The sequence below is a fragment of the Chaetodon trifascialis genome, chromosome 3 (assembly GCF_039877785.1).
Source record: "Chaetodon trifascialis isolate fChaTrf1 chromosome 3, fChaTrf1.hap1, whole genome shotgun sequence".
NCBI lineage: Eukaryota > Metazoa > Chordata > Actinopteri > Chaetodontiformes > Chaetodontidae > Chaetodon > Chaetodon trifascialis.
In genome coordinates this window covers 15,562,505-15,581,746 of record NC_092058.1, presented here as the reverse complement: position 1 = coordinate 15,581,746, position 19,242 = coordinate 15,562,505, and the positions used below count along the sequence as shown (strand labels likewise).

At 42.4% G+C, this 19,242-nt stretch overlaps 2 protein-coding genes across 3 annotated transcripts in view; one reads left to right on the top strand and one right to left on the bottom strand.

Annotated features, from left to right (window-relative positions):
- Positions 1-234: 234 nt before the first annotated feature.
- Positions 235-10,770, bottom strand: nuak2 (NUAK family, SNF1-like kinase, 2). Its single transcript, XM_070959659.1, has 6 exons — positions 10,270-10,770; positions 5,973-6,093; positions 5,305-5,456; positions 4,023-4,088; positions 3,456-3,708; positions 235-3,340 (listed from the first exon to the last, which is right to left on the bottom strand). The coding sequence occupies exons 1-6, from the start codon at positions 10,483-10,485 to the stop codon at positions 2,292-2,294; spliced, it is 1,857 nt and encodes a 618-aa protein (XP_070815760.1). The 5' UTR covers positions 10,486-10,770; the 3' UTR covers positions 235-2,291.
- A 5,075-nt stretch (positions 10,771-15,845) lies between these two features.
- Positions 15,846-19,242, top strand: part of dstyk (dual serine/threonine and tyrosine protein kinase) — a 29,305-nt gene continuing 25,908 nt past the window's right edge. The window contains exons 1-2 of one of the 2 annotated variants that reach the window (XM_070958269.1): positions 15,846-17,122; positions 18,476-18,885. In XM_070958269.1, coding sequence (XP_070814370.1) covers positions 16,918-17,122; positions 18,476-18,885 — 615 coding nt within the window. In that variant the 5' untranslated portion in view covers positions 15,846-16,917. The remainder of the gene's footprint in view (positions 17,123-18,475; positions 18,886-19,242) is intronic. The other variant, XM_070958268.1, reaches the window with a different exon arrangement.

Sequence of the window (19,242 nt, the reverse complement as noted above, 5' to 3'; positions counted from 1 at the left end):
CGTATCTTCTTTTAATAAATATTCATATAGATTTTGGATGTATCTGAATTCATGGAAATCATAACATTAGCTTTATATCTGGAGAGTTCTGATGGGTTTCGATAGACTTTCCTTCACAGTTTCAACACAGCACTGGATTACCTTGTGATTATAAACTGATAATGTCAAAGTACAACATAAAAACTTGTAGGTCACTAATGACATGAGCCAGCACTTGAGTTTTTTTTTTTTTTTATTGGTTTCCTCATCTAGGTCACATGGCAGATCACAGTCATATAATGATAAGCCAGTAACTTTGGCAAATGTGGTTTTTGTTGCCGTTAAAGAAAAAAAAATGCACAGATGCACATTGTATTGTACAAAAAAAGTTAAACATACCATTTCAGACCTGTCTCAAAGGCTAACAACATTTTTTCCTCTGTGTCACACTTCATTAATAAATGATCAGTTGTCCATGACAGATTAGAAATGACAAAAACTTCCAGTTTACTTCTGTGTACATACAGGCTTTAAATTCCTCATGAGCCTCGAAGTGTGCCAAAAAACACAACCACAAATAACTGAAAAAAACACAGTTTGCACATTCCAGTTTCTGCCTTGTGTAACTTTTCTTACAAGACTCAATACTTACATAGCCGATAAATAAATTATACAGTTATCAGGTTTCGATGAAGTCTGATAAAGTGCTATTCCAGGCACCATCTTGTCTTGATGTTCTAATTTGATGCCAAGCATGCCGATCCAATTAAGTAACTCCAGTGTGCAGCAAATTTCATGCTGGAACACAACATACTAATGTACCTTTTTCTCAACACCAGGATGTATTTGATAAGGCAGGATTAGGAAATCAACAGGTTAACTGCAAAAGGTGGAATAAAGTATCTTGTCAAACTTCAACTTCAATCAATGATCATCAGTTTGCATTATTCATGATTTTACTTTTAAAACAAGGATATCGGTTTTGTTTTACTGTTTGAGTCTCCAAGATGCAACATTTTAACAGTTAGACGGCTGAACTTCTAATCCGGCTTTTATGAAATACTGTTCCACCCCAGGTATCTGGATATCTTAAATTAAAATGCAAAGTTCAATACACCTGAGCTCCATGACTTATCTTGAAAATTCAGTTCAAAGGTTACACATGACGTGTGTGCCACATTATACACAGCATAGAGTAGTCCATGGTTTCAAAAGGCACGTTACCGTTTTTCAAAATTCAACTTGTGACCTTCAGAAACCTGTGAAGTGACTGAATGAGCTCCACCTTTGTGTGAAACTGCCACCTGCATACACAGAGTTCATGGCCAGCTGCGTACTCGGTATCATTGTATGCTTGGAAGCAAAAGCAGTTCTACTGGTTAGGCTTGATGTGTCATGATTATTATTCAAGTCATTCTCCAAATGTCATTTCAAGAAAAAAAACTACAATAAAAAAAAGCCTCTGAGAGCTGAAGTTGTTACGAACACATCCTCTTGGCACTTTTTGCTAGTGCTTAAAATAAAGATAAACAAAAAGCCCAATATTAGCAAATCTTTTCTTTGGTATCCACAAAATGTCATTTTCCTGACATCCTAAAGAGTGAAAGTTGTACGTGGTAAAAGAGTGAACCCATTCCGAACAATGAACCTGGGAATTATTGCCGTTATCGCAGATAAACTTAGGGCAGACAGATGATGACCTATCACAAAGCTACAATTCAAGAGAGCCATTAAATCATAAATACTTTCTCAAACTGTCCCGGTGACAATAAAGAAACTGTCTTTGTGGCTTATGTGATACTCGAAAGTCCTACTTTGACTGTGCACTTGCCTAGTTTATTGTCACTGAACAAAGTGCTTGCAAACTGTTACTTTCTGACATTGAAGACCAACGTTTTGGTTTCAGGGTGACTCGATGCAGTAACTTTTGATAGTAAGCTCTCGTGTTGAAAATTAGAGTTCCTGATTGACCAACAGCAGCACTCTTCTTCCTCATGAGAATCTTTGAAATGGACATTTTCAACTGCAGTACTGTTAATCACCATTTTTTTCAAATACTGTGACCTTCAAATTCAAATTACAAGCTATTCACAGACTCCTTTAAGAATCGTTTATCAATCACCACCTAAAATACAATCTTATGTTTAACAAGAAGCCTCCTCCCTTTTTGGTACTGTGCAGTTTCTGAAGTTACAGTACAGTGTGCAGGTAATTTCACATAATGCACTTTGGCCATCATGCCTTCAGTATCATCTACAAATTCTGGATCAAAGCCAAGTCTTTAGTCAGTGTCCTTAACTAATTACTGGTCTTCAGCTTGCTGCAGTGCCTCGTATGACCATGGCCTGCTTGTAAGCCTCAGTTACATTATCACAGTCTGTGATGGAAAAGGCACTGTCGGCCACCCCAGACTTGTAACAGTTCCAGGGCCTCAGCGACCCATCCCCGAGAATCCCGTCTTCTTGGATGTCCAGCAGGTTGTCAGCAGAGACGCATCCTCTCATGCTGGCCTTGGCCGGTTTATCCATTTGTGGTGAATGGCCTACTCGGTCTGGTAGATCCAGCTGGTCAAAGGACTCTGAAGACAGGATGCTGTCCTCGCTGATGGCGCCACTTGGTCTCAACCTGGTGCCTCCACGGGGTAAAGAGGCTGCCAGCTGGTCCAGAGAGCCAAACTCCTGCAGCCCACCTGAGGAGAACTTCCCATTGCGCTTCAAGATGCCCTTCCTATAAGTCGGTGCTGAAGGGCACTCTTTAGCTTGTGGCGCCCAGCCAGAGTCACTGTTCTCAGGAGAAGAGGAGTAGTACCCTGACTCTTGTTCTGTGGGCTTCTTTAGGATACCTTTGCGAGGCAGCAGTGCAGCTGAAGGGGCACTGGCTGGTGTAGACAAACCCAAAATGTTGTGTGGCTCCACTGAACCTACAGCAGAGGATTCACTCACCGCTTTCTGCTTCACACTGTTGCGTCTCTTTAAAATACCCTTTGAGGGCCGACTGTCTGTGCTGGCCTCATGAATGGTCTGGGAGACGTTGTTTTCCTTTCGTGACCTTCGCAGAGAACGCTGCCGGACTACATCCCCTCCACCACCCTGTGAGCGGAGAAGGCAGCGCATCTTGGAGCCATTCTCCAGTAGAGGCCTGGATGTGCGGCGCAGCCAACTAGCAACACTAGCCAGCCCAGCCGGGTGTGTTGCTGATGGAGAGGCTGGTGAAGGGGTCTGCTCTGCTGGACTGCTCTTTGTCTCAACCAGTAATGGCTGCTGGTAGCCCCAGCTGAGCCACCAGTGTCCTGCAATCTCCTCTATTGTGGCTCTGCGCTCAGGATTTACCATCAGCATCCAACGGATAAGCCCACATGCGTCTGACAGAGAGGAATAAAAAAGAGAAACTTATTATTTGTGTTTAGCTAAGAAAATCTAATACATTACATGAGAAAATAATTCATTCACCATTCAAAGAAAAGTTGAAAGACTCACCAGAGGGGTTGTTGGGTTTACGGTAGTTTCCAGTGCTTATCTGTTGGACCAGTGTCTTGTGATTGTGTCCATCAAATGGCATGGTGCCATGAACCATGGTGTATAACAGCACACCAAGAGACCAAGTGTCCACCTCTGGCCCACGGTATGGCCGTCCATTGACAATCTCTGGGGAAGCATACAGCGGACTGCCGCAAAAGGTTTGAAGATACTCATCACCGTGGTAGAGGTTCGATAGGCCGAAGTCTGCGATCTGAAAGAACAAGAAGCAGACGTCATGCTGAGCCGCGACAGGTGTCTCATTATCAGAAACCTCCGAAAACTTTTCCATATGCATCACTATCCCCTCATCAATTACTCATAGCGCTGACTACTCTGATTTCACATATTGAAGATTTTCACGTGAATCACCTATTACACAAGATCTAGAAGCAAAGAAATCTCTCTTTAAATACTTGATATGAACGGTTCTTAATATTTCCTTTGTCGTAACCACCATGATGTCATTTATAATTCTAACCATGTTCAATAAATAAAATGGCACAACAACATGCCCCTTACTCATACCTTCACATTGCCGTTGCCATCGAGTAAAATATTCTCCAGTTTTAGGTCCCGGTGTACAATTCCATTCTAAGAGAAAGAAAAAGATATCAGGTTAGTGCAAAGCTATATCTGTTTCACAGCGATGATTCCCCCAGCGAGGCCATGACACACCAGTTTACTGGAGGTTGTCTATATTACATAAAAGGATTAGTTTTTACTGGGCCACAACACATCCTTTTTCAAGTGAAGATTTTTTTCTGGTATGTCAGCTATGCCTCATTGTCCTCCACTCTGCAGGGGGGCATGCCTTTGACTCGAGCAGAGTTTGAACTTGTTTTCCTTTCAAAAATGCAGGTCAACTGCTTCTTAAATGTGGACATTTTTTGTGGCTGAGGACACATTCTTTGTGGTTGTGAATGTGGAATTAATTTATCATTAAAGATGCAGTCATGAACAAACTACTGCAGGCAATACTTTAAAATCTATCTCTGTGCAATACATAACTGATTAAAAAAGGGTTTCAACTGCCTTCTCCTGCTTCAGGATGGAAAAGAAAATATTTAACGAGACATGGGCGCTCAATAAAGACGCAAGTAAGACAGATGGTTAACACAGAGTATGACAGGGCCATTCACTCTGTAAATATTGTCCAGCAAACATGTATAAATGCTCTGCAAAGTGCTGGACAGACACTAAAATATAGTGTGCTGTAAATGTTCAGAATTACACAGCTCTGGACTACGGGAACAACTGACAGTGAGTGTGTGTGTGTGTGTGTGTGTGTGTGTGTGTGTGTGTGTGTGTGTGTGTGTGTGTGTGTGTGTGTGTGTGTGTGTGTGCGTGTGCAGAGCCCTTCTGTTCCGTCACACCCTCATTAGAGTGTGAGACCATGCGTGTGTGTGTTGGGACTATGCTGTGTGTGCTGGCCTTTAGCCCTGACGCTAGCTCTGTACAGACCAACTGTTCAGCTCCCCCTGTGTCGTTCTCACAGCCTCCCTGTTCAGAACAGCAGGCTGACAGTGAATAATGCCCCTTATGTAACTTTGGGGGTGCCAGTGCCCTGGAAAAAAAAAACTAGCAGAGCAGCTAGCCTGAGTGGAGCTCTGTGCCATTAGATTTGGCATAGCAGCCATGCATGAAGAGGGCAAAGGTTCTCTACCATAGCTACAACTTTAGTTTACACAAGACCAATGAATACACACACACACACACACACACTGAGAAGTTCTTATAATTATTAGATTTTTTGTGAACAATTTTATATGTTCTGTATGAAAGCATTAGTTTTAGAAATTCTCCTTACCTGATGGCAGTAGTGGACAGCTGATACAATCTGTCTGAAGAAGTGCCTGGCCTCCCGTTCTGAGATGTTCCTCTTGTCACAAATGTAGTCATACAGGTCCCCTCGGCTGGCGTACTCCATCACAATCACAATTTTGTCCCTGTTCTCAAATACTGAAAGATCAAAAAACATTAAAACTCCTTTTATTCAAGGCTTCATATCACATAAATGCAACTGAAATTCTACTTTGGACACTGCAGATCCTTTTACAAGACCAACAACGTAAAACGTGACATGTTTTAATTAAGGACGTGCCTGCATTTAAAACCTGTAAAACCCCCAGTTCACTCTGATTAGGATGCACTGGGCCCCATGATGACTGTATTGCAAACAAACATGCACTGAGGTGGACAAACATTGGCGATGACCATCTCATCAGGCGTGAGGGGCACTGGAAGACACGAGGCTCTGCACATTATCCTGCAGCACTGACGGGGTACCACAGGGTATTAGTGCTTACGTAACGTAGCATCGGTCTTCAACACAAAGACTTGCGTGACCACACTCTGAATCTCAAACAGAGACTGATTGAGAGACGTCTTTTTCCAGGTATCCAGGTTTCACTTCGCATGGGGCTCAGAGATTCAGTCGCCTCTACAGTACAATTATTACATTTCTGAGTGCCGTACCTTCATATATGGTGATGATGTGCGGGTGGCAGAGTGTGGACATGATCTCGATTTCTCTGCGAATATGAACCAGGTCTTGCTCGTCCTTGATCTTCTCCTTTCTGATCGACTTTATAGCAACCTTAAAAAAAGAAGAATATTTGAGTGTTGGAGAAAAATTTACTTCACTTTACAGAATAATTAGAAGCCTGATTCCAGAGACTAATCAGTGCAATAACACAGCTTCACAGTTGAGAGGAGAATCAAATATTTACATTAAAGCAATGATTTTAACAAACAGCAGCCACTGTGGCCACAAGTGACAGCTGCACAAGTCAAGATGAGTCAATACGACAGTAAAGACAGTCTGTAATATCAGTTACACAACAATGTTTATTTTTCATATTTTGCCAACATCAGTTAACATTAGCCACCAGTCATCTCAGACCAAGTAAGACTGCTGCAGCAAAACCCTTGTGTACAAAAATTTGCATGGGTGCCTTTAATTGAATTCGTATTTTCATTTGTAAGATTTGTTTATTCTGTCTAACGTTACGTAATCTCGCTTTCATAACAAAGAAAACATTAACACAATAGCCAGCAGCTGCACTGTTGCTACAATAGGAGTTAGTAAATTAATATGCCAGATTAGGCCTGTCTATTGAGCAAAACAAGGTAAAAAAACAAACAAAACATTCACCAAATATCTAATAAGAATTGGCTTCTATCTGAAGGCCGTCCTCTTGTGAGAGGAACAATGGGCAGTGAACCGAAAACTCTGCTATGGTGTTTGTAGCGAGGCAGAGGGGACGCCAGGTCAAGTATTGTCTGCTGCAAAGAAACCTATTGTCTGCTGTTATGTCTGTGAGACTCGTAGAATAAGGAAATTTAAGCCTGAATAGGATCTGCTGGGGTCTGTATTCATAGACATATCACATACAAGCTTCTGACAAGTGCTTGTGCATGTCTTATGTTGCATTTGTCTGTTTGAAGCTCAGATGCCTGAGATTCCTCTGTGCACTGAGTGCGTCATCAGTCTACCCCAACTTCGAAGGGTATCGTGAGGCACCAGATGGTAAAGGTGGAGGCCGGGGTGTCCTTGTTTCTTCTCCTTTCTAACCCTCAAGGCTGCAGACATGGGGGATGAGTAAAGCAGCGACTTGTCATATCAGTCCCAACACTCAACTGTCTGCCGTCATGAGTCACTGTCTGGCCTGGATTCTCCTCCAGATCGGCACTACATTCACACCACTCAAACTTTCTTCCTGATTCTGGGAACTCAGGTTTCCTGTGTTTGTTTGTATAGCTGTCAGATGGGCTGAACTCACACTCATGATGAGTTCACACCACTGTGCAGTGATCTGTATGTGTGCGGTCTTTGTTAAAGTCAGTTTGTTCCACGCAACTGACACCGAGGTTGAAATCATTGATATTTAACACTGAGCTTCTGTACCAACAAAACCAGATTTTTGCACCTGAAAACACTTTCAGGTGAAGCTGAAGCATAGCTAACTGCACCACCCGGCCAAAGCTAACGTTAGCTTGCTAATACGTAACCTGTTTGGAGAGAGGAGCAAAACAGCTGGTCTACACTTCAGACATGCCACATTTTAAAAAATTACACAATATACCTCAAATCACCCAACTGTCAGTAACATTAACCTACATAACCAAATAAACGTCCACACCGTTAGCTTAACTGGATATTTGGACACTCTTTATAAACAGCATGAACACAGCAAGCTAACTTTGAAACATACACATGACATAAATCTGACATTTACACAGATTGGCTGTTAAGTTTAATATATCTTTTGTCTAAAACAGTTATTTATGGCATTTATGTTGACTGATTGCTTGTGATTGGGCAGTGCTGCCGATTAGAGCTGAAATGCATGGTTTATTTGATTAGCCACTAGCTAAAGTGCCAGTATGAAGGGTTTTTTTTAGGTGGAACAGTATCAACACTGTAGAAAAGGAAATGTGTATGGTGTGATAACCATCAAAAGTTTCATACCATGGTATACGGCTGCAACGCCACAGCAGATGCAACACAATCAAGGTATTTAATTGGGGTGTCCTTTTGGATAAACACACACACACGACACACATGTCATTCACTGAGTGTGAGGTCAACCCTTCGTCGCTGCATGTTGGAGCCCCCACAACCAAAATAGGTTATGTAATCCAACTTATGCATTTAGACAATGGGAACAGCTGCAGTGCAACAACGCACGCGAGATGAAGCCATGCTTTGTGTTAGGTCACTCCTATTACATTGTCCGTACGGAGGCAGGTAGATACAAACAAAGCAAATGAATGTTTCTGCTATTTCCATTTGAAGCAAACTGATGTTTGTGGGGTTTTTTTTAATGTGGATTCAAAAACATACATTTTGGTTAATCTCTGTTTTGACATTTGAACATTGGTTTGAGGCATGAAGATTCCTTCCTCATCCTATAAAAAGTGCAGCAGCAGCAGCATGTCATGTCAGACTGTGTCAGCGCTCAGATGGGCGTGTAGACAAGGCTGAACTTGTATCCCTTCATGTTTACTGCAGGTATCGAAGGGGAATTCCTCACGCATCTCCTTCACTTCTGTGCACATTCACTCATACCAAACATGATTTCTTAACAAAGAGAAATTCTGATAGACGTGACAAAGGGAATTCTGTTTTCATCTGAAGCCATCTGCCTGCAAAAGTGGAAAATAGTTGGGCTTTGTGATCATTTGCCTGAAATTTACATTTCCTGATTAAATGCAGGACACATTAGGTTATGGAAACAAAACAAATGCAAATTATGAAGAGTAGAACACAGTTTGCACCCAGTCATCCATTTATTGGAAACGCCAAGTTAAAACTGCTGTAGCCTAATACAGCAGCCCTGCAGGAAATCCCACTTTCATGTAGGTTGTGGCGTTTCCTTTTTGTTGATTAAACAAGGTCATTTTTTAGGAGGTAGCCTGTGGTGCTGTTGAATTGCACTGCATCATACTGAGGTGTTTCTCATGTTCAGTCTACCACCGTTCATATCAGGTTTGGGTTACTTTATTGTCTCAAAAAAAAAAAAAAAGCTTGAACATTCAATAACAAAAAATCTTATTGGGACACACTGCAGATAAATCTTGCTATCTTTCAACTACAGACATTTTCATTTGTCCCTGTCAGAGGCTTATCTCAACCTAAATAGCTCCCATTTCCCCTTAGCTCATGGGGAACTGGAATCCACCTGAAAGGCCAGTTGCAATTTCCCCCTCTCATCAGGAAAACAGAAAGAAAGTTACCTAACTTCCCCGTCTTAAACTCCCTCCCGTGACACTCATTTTCCAGTGAAACGCCTTTCCTTTATGCTTCCTTTAAACCAAGAGGAGGCGACTAAAAACTTCTTTAGTCGTGACACATCTACAGGAATCTGTTGTTGTCTTTGTAGGATGATGTCAAACTGTAGTGCTGATTTTGTTGTCAAATGATCTTGCATGTTACTTTCATACCTTCAACTTGTTGTTGTAAAGGCAGCTGTGTGGGGATTGGTATCCTGGGGTGAAAATACTTAGTAGTACTTCAAAAAAACAGCACATAGTAGTATAATTTAAATTAATTTACATAGAGGGAATACATTCTCCCCACGACCCCGAAAGGGATAAGCGGCATAGAAAATGGATGGATGGATGGAATACATTCTGTACTTTTCAACCCTTAAAAAGTTAACGAACAGAGAAGTGTCTACAGCTTTTGAAAACCACCGATAAAGGTGGTTAGAATAAAATATTTGGATTATATTAACATAATTATTAGACCTTAAAACCAGATTATTCAGTGTTCTCATCAAATGCACAGACGGGACGCAGTGTTCAGAAAACAGTGGGAAAAGTGAGCGCAACCCCCCCAGAAAACAAACACAATGAAGCCTTAGGCAAACTTAAGCTGGTTTGGCAACAGACAAACATTTCAGCAGCAAGCACACTCGCCTCTTTTGTTAGTTTACTCTTCAGTAATATGGCTCTCCACCTCTTTACAGGAGAAACTTGCAGCCAAACCTGTACAGCAAATTCCACCTGATTAAAACCCAAATGTGGACTACCTGTGTGCAGACTGCACGTCTTCTAAGAATAGCTCTCGACGTCTAAACAACAGGTGGCCGATAGGACAGTAGGCTAGAGCGCGCGCGCACACACACACACACACACACACACACACACACACACACACACACACACACACACCTTACCACGGAGTGCAGATGTGGGCATTCATAGAGGGGTCACAATGGGGCTCACACAGTAAAAATAGTTAGACAAGGTTAGCATCAATGCTCACCAGTCTGCCGGATCTCTCCCTGGCTTTCTTCACTTTGCCATAGGTTCCTTTGCCGAGGGTCTCCAGGAACTCGTACCTGTGCTTCAGGTTGTGTTTGTGGTGGTGCCTCTTCACGGCTTGCTTTTTCACGGGCACCTGGCTCGGAGCTTTCCCAACAGCAGCGTTTTCGTCGTTTCCCCCCACAGACGAAACAAGGGCAGCGTTGAAGCCGTCCATCCTGACACAACGTTATGTTTTTCTGGCGGATTTTCGGACGCAGGTGTCGTCGTTCACGCGCATTCCTTCGCGTGGAGCCCTGGCGTTGTTTGGAACGAGTTGCTTCCGAGGGTGCTCGGGTACTGTTCGGATAAAAGTGTAAGTTACGAACTCCTCCACCTCCGACTGAACAGCAGGTGACTACAACTAAAAATGTTCAGGACAGCAGGGCGTGTGTGTTCTCCCTGTGGGGCTCAGAGCGTCTGGCAGCAGATACACAGCACGCTGTCTCAGGACAGTGCACACAGCCCGCAGCCCGACACGTCAAACAGTCGAGGGGCGTTCCATGCACACCGAGCAGCGTTTGATTTCTACACCGGCCGTGGCTGCATCTGAAAACTCACAGATTGAAGGCGTTTTCTCGGACGGTTCCGTGAAGCACTCTTCGCGTTTTTAATAGGTGTCTCCGAGAGTCCAAGTCAAAACTGGATTTTGTCTACAGTGTTGTTTTATAAACTGAAGTTGTAGTAGCAGCAGCAGACTGTAACATTAACAGCAACATAAGCAGCTACAGCAGCTCAAGTGTAATAGAAGGATAGTTGGTAAATTGCTTAATCTCTGATAGTTGGTAAAAGATAAGCTAAATAAGAAAATAAAATGCTGTTAACAGCTTTTGTGTGAGTGCCGTGTTAAGCGGTGTGCGCGGAAACTAACAACAAGCGCATCACAAAAAAAGCGAGACAATTGCATTTAATACACTAATGTACTGTACTTTTTGTTTTTTAAATGTGAGGTAGTGATGCTTTACTTGAGTATTTGTATTTCATGCTAGTTTATACTTCTACTCAAATTCTGAGGGAAATATTGTAGGTTTAATGTTACATCTTAAGATTTTATTGATTTTTCAGCTTGCACAGTATGACACACTGAATTGAAATAAATACATAACCAGGATTAATTGACCCAACAGTAGTCCTATATCAACTAGTTAAAATTGCTCCTTCCAACTACAACACTGAAATACTTTGTCATTAAAGTCCGTGTAAAGAGATAATAGATTATTAAAAAATCGCCAAGTCTATAAAAGTATGTTTAATGTATGTATACATAATGCGTTTCAAAACAAATTTCTGAATGATCTTTATATGCGCTTCAATAAAAATCCAACAATATAATAGTATGACATTCACAAGGGCCATTTATAAGCATTATGAGTACATTGTGAGATCCTAATAACATCTAATAAGAGTAAATTGAAAAAGAGAAAACTATACTGCTGAGATCAATAATATTAACTCATTGATAATTTTGACATAATGAAGTTATTTACTGGTAATTTAATCTCTGTCACGCATGAATGAGTTGCAACCTCTGTGGCCTGTAGAACACATGGTTACAGATGGATGGATTTTATTCAACTCTTTGGTCATCTTGACTCTTAATTGGCGGTCTGTAGTGAACTGAGAAACATGAACTGTAGAAAAGAGTAACAGGTTGAATAGAAGTGTGGTTGTGGTTGTAGTCCATGAGAGATCAGCATGCAGTCACCACCTGCTGGAAGAACATGGGTTGACTGATTTAAACAAATTGGTTTAAAGAAAGCCTGTCTGTCTGTCTGTCTGTCTGTCTGTCTGTCTGTCTGTCTGTCTGTCTGTCTGTCTGTCTGTCTGTCTGTCTGTTTTCTACTATACACTACTTATGAGCATATCTCATTATGTGCAGTCCTTAATATCCTTTCACCGACAAAGGTGATGAGTCTTCATCAGTCAGACAGGATGAACAGACATGCCCGATTTTCAGGAACACTCTGTTTTATTACTTTGAGCCAAGTGACGGCTCCCTCACTTAGAAAAGACTTCAAAAAGAACAGCACACACACACAAAAAAAGCATCATGATCATCATAAAGCATATTGATCTGTCTGTCTGACAGCACAGTGAACACATTTCCACATATCAACACCATAAATGAACAGGATTTATCACTATATGACAATTATTTTACATTTATGAAATCACAGCATCTGAGATTACTTGAAGTGATGCATTCACAACTAACTTGAGGTGTTGTTTATGTAATTCAATATGTCTGCCACAAGAGGGCGCTCGTTCCCAGCATGGAGTCTTTACCGTTCCAAAACTGGTTATCTGCTTTTCTACCTCTCTGTCATGCTTGTAATTTATTAGTCTATTTGTCAAACTATTATTTTGTCCAGTAGATTTATATAATGAGCAAAAATTTGTACTTCATGGAAAAAAAAAGAGGTGCAGAAATGTGTGTATGTGTGAGCTATAAGTGGTGTAGGTAGACGGTACAGTCTGTGGGAAAAACAGTGCTAGACTTTCTTCACTGCACATGGTCAGTCTTCTTTGGGCCACAATTAGCCACAAATATAACATTTATATCTTTATGATGGCTATAACCAACAAGAAGGATGTTTCTTGTTTCTTTTCTATACATGTTCATACACTGGAATTAATAAAATTAGCAAACAAATTAGTCATTTGAGGGAACTAATTAGTAATTCAAGGCATTAAATTGTATTTTATCCTCTGGGATTGACTGGATTCACATTATGGGAGCTCATTACTGTCACTGGAAAAACAAACAAAAAGTTATGAATCAAATCAAAATGCATCAAAATTGTGAGACAGTGAATCAGAATTAAGGGAGAGTATGCCTACTTCTAGTCCCCAATAAAAGTTTTGGATTCTGGATTTCCCACAATGCAACAAAGTTTCATCTTTTGCTAGACTCACCGGACCTGCTAAATGTCCACATTATTCACACCACCCCAGGTTTGTAACACAGGATTTTCTTCCATACATTTGAAGCCTCAAGTCAAACTTGAAATAATCCCAAAAATCTCCATTCAGAGCCACATAAGACACTATCCTCCTGTTTTCACAGGCTGTACTCTCTCCATGACATGTAAATTCATCTTCATGTGTGAAACTGGTGGGGTGCATCTTCAACTTAAGTCAAAAGACACTAATGAAAAACAGGACGGCGTCACTCCTGCCTGTTGTGTTTGCTCTCTCTGTTATCTGTATTTAACTCTGACCTTACTCAACTGTATGTAGGCTGAATGTTCTCTCTTTTGCACTGCACATAATACATACTGTGGCATGTTGCTGTGAATACAGTGAAGAGGAGATGAACTGAACTCCAAAAAGGCATTAAGTTAAGATAACTGAATCTTTTTTTATCAATCTAGTAGTGGGGGTAGTTCATGCAACATTTTGGATGCAAACCGCATGTAAAAAGAAACGAAGAAGAAGAAGATGGTCAGCTGACTTCATCCAGCGCGTCCAAACACGCGCAGACATTCATTGTAGACACACTCGTGTATTTTCGTAACAGCTTCAGAGCTTCGGGCTGTGGGACAAACGGGCTTCCGGTCCAGTGGGACATCTTTCCGACTGTTTTGAGGCTCAGTGGTCAATGGACAGTCCCCGGCTTGGTGATGCACATGTCAAAGCTTTGTAAATGCTCAGAGTCGTCAAACCTCGTCCCGTCTCTCAGCAGCCATGGGCTCCTCTCAGCAGCTGTCCAGCTCTCTCAAAGTTCAACTCGTTGATGCCCACAAAGCAGGAGGAGGCTACAAGAAGATCGCACAGCGCTTTCATCTACCAGTCTCCTCAGTCCGTAACGTCATTAAGAAATGGAAGTCAACAGGGACGGTGGAGGTCAAGCTGAGGTCTGGAAGACCGAGAAAAGTGTCCGAGAGGACCGCTCGGAAGATCGCTAGAAAGGCGCAGCGAAACCCCGGTTTGACGGTCAAAGACCTTCAGGAAGATTTAGCAGACTCGGGGGTGGTGGTGCACTGCTCTACTGTGCAGCGACACCTGCACAAATATGGCCTTCATAGAGGAGCCAGCAGGAGGAAAGCTCCTGCGTCCTCACCACCAAACCCAGCGTCAGGAGTTTGTGAAGGAGCGTCCATCGAGCCGGATGTGATCTGGAGACCGGCAGACCTGCAGGGGAGCGAGGGGGAGACGAGCCCCCCTGACAACATGGTTTATGAAATAGTGGAGATTCTGTGAGATGCTGACAGTTTGCTGTTTGCTGCCACGCGTGTCATGTTTCTGTGTCTTCATCAGCGAGGATCACACGTGAAATGAATCATGAATGAGGCTGAACCATCACAGAGTCGCTTCCCTGAAGAAACCGGCCTGCATGCTGTTCTTCCCATCACCACCATCATCGAAGCGCGGCGGCGCAAAATCATCAGCTGTTCCCTTTAAGTCAAAGATGAGGAAAAAAAACGAACTTTCTCAGTCTGTGTCGCCATTATTCATTTCTCTGCTCTGAAGTATTAAAGGCTGTTGTACAGTAACACTCAGCAGCATGTAAACTGTCCTTTGCGTGCCACTACTGTGGCATACTTGTTCATACTGTATTTATATCATATCCATATATTGACATATCATAGCTGTCTACGTTGTTTAGTTTATTGTATTCCTGTTTTCTATAACTACCCCACTGCTCTATTGTTCAGTACAAATGTTTATTGTTATATCTATGTATATGTATTGTTATATCTTTGTATTTATATGTTATATCTCTATATGCACTTTTGCAACCATTTGTACTATCTGATTAGACGCTGAAATGAATTTTGTTGGACTGGTACTTACTATGTGCAATGACGATAGTGAAGTTCATAATTGTCAAAAAAATAAGTAAAAATAATGAAATACGAAGTTGACATTTTTGCGTGGCACGGTGGTAACACTGTCGCCTCACAGCTAGAAGGTCCTCCACCATGACTTCAGTGCCTGCTGCTCGAGGAAAAAGGGCCTTTCTGTGTGGAGTTTGCATGTTCTCCCCGTGCTCACCTGGGGTATCCTCCATAAAAAATACCCCCACTAAAAACATTACTGCTAAATACTCTCAGCTAATTTGTATCTGTCATAGTTTTGACCCTACATAGGTATTTCTAATTTTTGTCACCTTAGCAACTCTTTGTATATGGCCAGTGAAACAGTGAAATTGCACTTGTCGAAACACTTAAATTACAAAGTGATCCATCCACGCTCTGTAAGCTAAAACTTGTTTCAGGATGGCGAAGTAATGACCCGCCGTACTCTGAGTTTGATTGGCTGGTACTCGTTTTCGTGGTTGGCTGGATTTGTTAGGTTTAGGCAGGAGGGCGGCTTTGTAGTGCACTAGAGCGAGTCATCCCATCTCTTCAGCAGCACTATCCACTCAAAGAAAAAACGATAACAAAAGTCATCTTTAGAAAGAGAAACGGTTTAGGAGGAATGAGATTGGTTAGGACCAGAACATGCATGTCAATCAAGCCAATCAGAGGAAGAGGTGGGCGGGTCGTGCCTGCGCCATCCTTTGAAAAAAACAAAAAACAAAAAACGTAACTTGTTGCTGTGTCAATACTCCTACATTTCCCAGACCGTAGTGCGTCGTCCCGAACCCCGCCCTTTCCTCTCCCTATCCCTGGCCGTTTCGACTTACTGTTTTGCAGTGATTTGATTGCTTGGCTTCAGCTATGTGATTCGGTTCGGTGACACCTCGCTCTGCACCACCAGCGACTCTCCCCTTCATCTTCATCACCGAAAGAGAAAATATTGAACTCCATTTAGCTGTGTTGTCGTCGCTTTCCAGCAAGGAAGATGTCCGCTGGCTCCTCCGGACCAGAGCCAGTTTAGGAAGATCTTTTCCTCGCAGAGTCTCCTCAGAAAACCCAGCGTTTTGACGTGCTTTGTCCGTTGACGTTAAATGTTAGAGGCAGCTGTCAAAGTTGGGCCGTCGCTCTGAAACACGGAGCTGCATGGCTGTGAAACCGTGCCCTGGATTATTTACGTGAAGTTAAAGGCCAAGTTATGTCTGCTGTGCCAGGCCGAGGCGAGGACGGACAGGAGATGCCTTCTGGCTAGCAGCGCTAATGGTATCTGGACCACAGCTCGGTCGCGAAACAACTTAGCACATTATTCGTCAACACAGTGTTGTTGTCTCGGTATGCTTTGTTCAGAAGACACTCCTTAGTTTGCGTTCAGTCAGACAGTCGGCGTGAGCTAGAAAGTGCTGCCAAAACAAGATTCAGAAATAGCCATTACTTGGCTGATTGGCAAAATCTCGCCTCGAGTCAATAACAAGTTATCTTGCGCTCGAGGCGCGGCGTTAAGCTAGCTAGCTGCTGTTGAGCTTCGGTTTCATAACAAAGCCAAATGCCTTAGACTTCATTCACTGACACAAAACACTGCTGGGACTGTTGTCTGTCCAGCACCAACACACTTCTATAAATGGTATGTCAAAAACGGAGAATGAAGGTGTCTCGTTGAACTATTTAGCCGGGTCATAAACATGAACACTAAGTTAACTAACTAGCACGTAACGAAAGCGGTGCGGTAAGTTCACAGGACTGATCGACATTTACCATCTCGGCGAAGGTTGGCACTTGCTTGACATTGTAAATCACAACTACTGTTGACCATGGAGGGAAATGTGCAACCACAACAACAGAAAGCGACTCCTTTAGCACGGGAATTAACAAGGATATTAAACAGCTATAACAAGCACACCGTACAGTTAAAGAAGAACCTGAAGGAGACGAATTTATTCTTCCGGGAAATAAGGCAAAACTACAGCAATACTTCTGCATCAACCCTGAGCTCGGACTCCGCTTCTCTGGAGACAGGTTAGGTTTGAACACATGCACCTGCAACATCTCACGACCCTGTAGTGCACCTTGATGTGTGCCATGTTTAAAATGTGTAGCTATGTTGTACTTCTGTATCTTATAATGAAAAAAAGAACAAATGGCTGCTGCCAAGTGATTTCTCCACCAGCAAGCAACTGAAAAAATGCATTAATTAGGGTTAAACTGAAGAGATTAAGCAGACTAAGTGCGACAAATATGCTGAGATTTCTGCACTCGCTAGTTAGCTGGAAGCCCATATCAGACACACATTCTTCTATTATGCACAAACTGTGTGAGTGTGCATGTGTGTCTCGACAACTGAACATATTTTTGTAGTTATGAATAAAAAAATGAGCATATTATCCACCAGTAGGTTTTTCTGAATCATATTTCTCCATTAAGAAATGCTGTATAAAATGTATTTCACTGCTCCTGCTCCCACGTAACATTTCATGAGTATTGTGAGCTTTTTTTTTTTTTACTATTTGAGTCAGATTTTTATTTCACTTTGTGATGTATTAAACTCAAAGCGGCCAATGAAACGTAATGTGCCACATCCACAGGAGTGGCTTATTTGCAGAGAGGGTTAAAACCATTTTCCTCAATGTTGAATGAACAATGTTAATCTCAAGATTAGTCGTAATGGGCAAAGCTAAAGCCATGTTTTCATCTGCTATCTAGGTTCATTTTGCAAATGTCCTGCTTACACTTACTTATCTGGACATGAATGTGCATCACATGATGCAGAAGGATCATAAAATAGTTATTGATGTGTTATTTTAGTACAGGTTATGCATAGGTTGGCAGAGACTGCCTGTTTATCATAGTCTATCTACTGTGCACAGGTCATGCAGTCAAATGCTCAGCACAGGTCTGTCTGCAACAAAAGGCTTTAATGCGTCATGTTAGGTCAATGGGTTAGTACCAGTAGCAGGATGCTAGATGAGAGTAACTGTTAAAACAAAACCACATGTATGTTAGAAAGAAATGCACTGGTATATGAAGATAAAGTAGGCCATTGCACTCACTCTTCTCTTTAATTCAATTACTGTGTTAGACAGTGACTCTCAAAGAGCAGTATGTCTCATATCATTGATAATGAGTTTGAATTAGTTCTTCTGTGTGTGTGCTCCACATTTTTGGGCTAGATCAGGAAATAATAGCTAAAGGAATGATATCAGATTTGAAATGTTTTAGTATCTCTTCTGAGGAACAGTGACCTGCTGTGTATTCTGGAAATTGTGTGCAGATATAAGAGATGTGTCATTGAGTGCCAGAGTCATGGTCTGCTTGCCAAGCTCTGTTCTCAGTCCATTTCTCAACATTATATACCCCCTTCTGTTTCCCCAGGCCAGTTTAGCTGCATCTCTTTCCCCAGCCATGAAGAAGAGTTTCTACGCAATACTGTGGGCGCTGTTCCATACATCCTGGTACTAGGCCAGGACTGTGCTGCCCGCTACCAGCTGCTCAACTGCCTTCTGGGGGAGAGGCTGCTGCCACTGGGCCCCGAGGCTGGAGAGGCTTGTGAAGGGGTCCAGGGCACGGTCTGCAAGAGGCGGAAGCTGTGTTTCACCCATGGGAGACAGACACGCCTCAGCTTGGCTCTGCCAGGCCAGTATGAACTGGTGCACCAGCTGGCGGCTAACTGCGGTCGTTGGGACACGGTGCCCCGGGAAGACCTGGAGATCCACGAGGAATGCGAGGACCCGGCCCACAGGCTAGCAGAGCTGGAGATCACGCTGCATCACCCACTGCTACAGGTAGGCTTTAAATCACAGGCAAGGATACAGTATGAAACCGACTGGATCTATTCTCCCATGTTTAAAGGAGTAAGGGACATGAAGTCATTTGCATGGAATTGATCCTTGATGACATTATTGTGTTTCCTCTTCATGAACTTTGACACTTTCCCTCAGAGGCTCCAGATAAGTGCAGTATGGCTGGACTGTGTGACCAAGCTTCTCACTGCTTTATTTTTGGCAGAAGATGTAGAATGAAGCTGTGGCGAGGCAGAAGCATATGCTTTGCAGAAAAATGGCGGTCTCTAAAGCACTGTGGAAAAGCTTTTTACCAGAATGCACAAATGTTGGCAGCAGTTCATTACTAGTTTGTTTTAC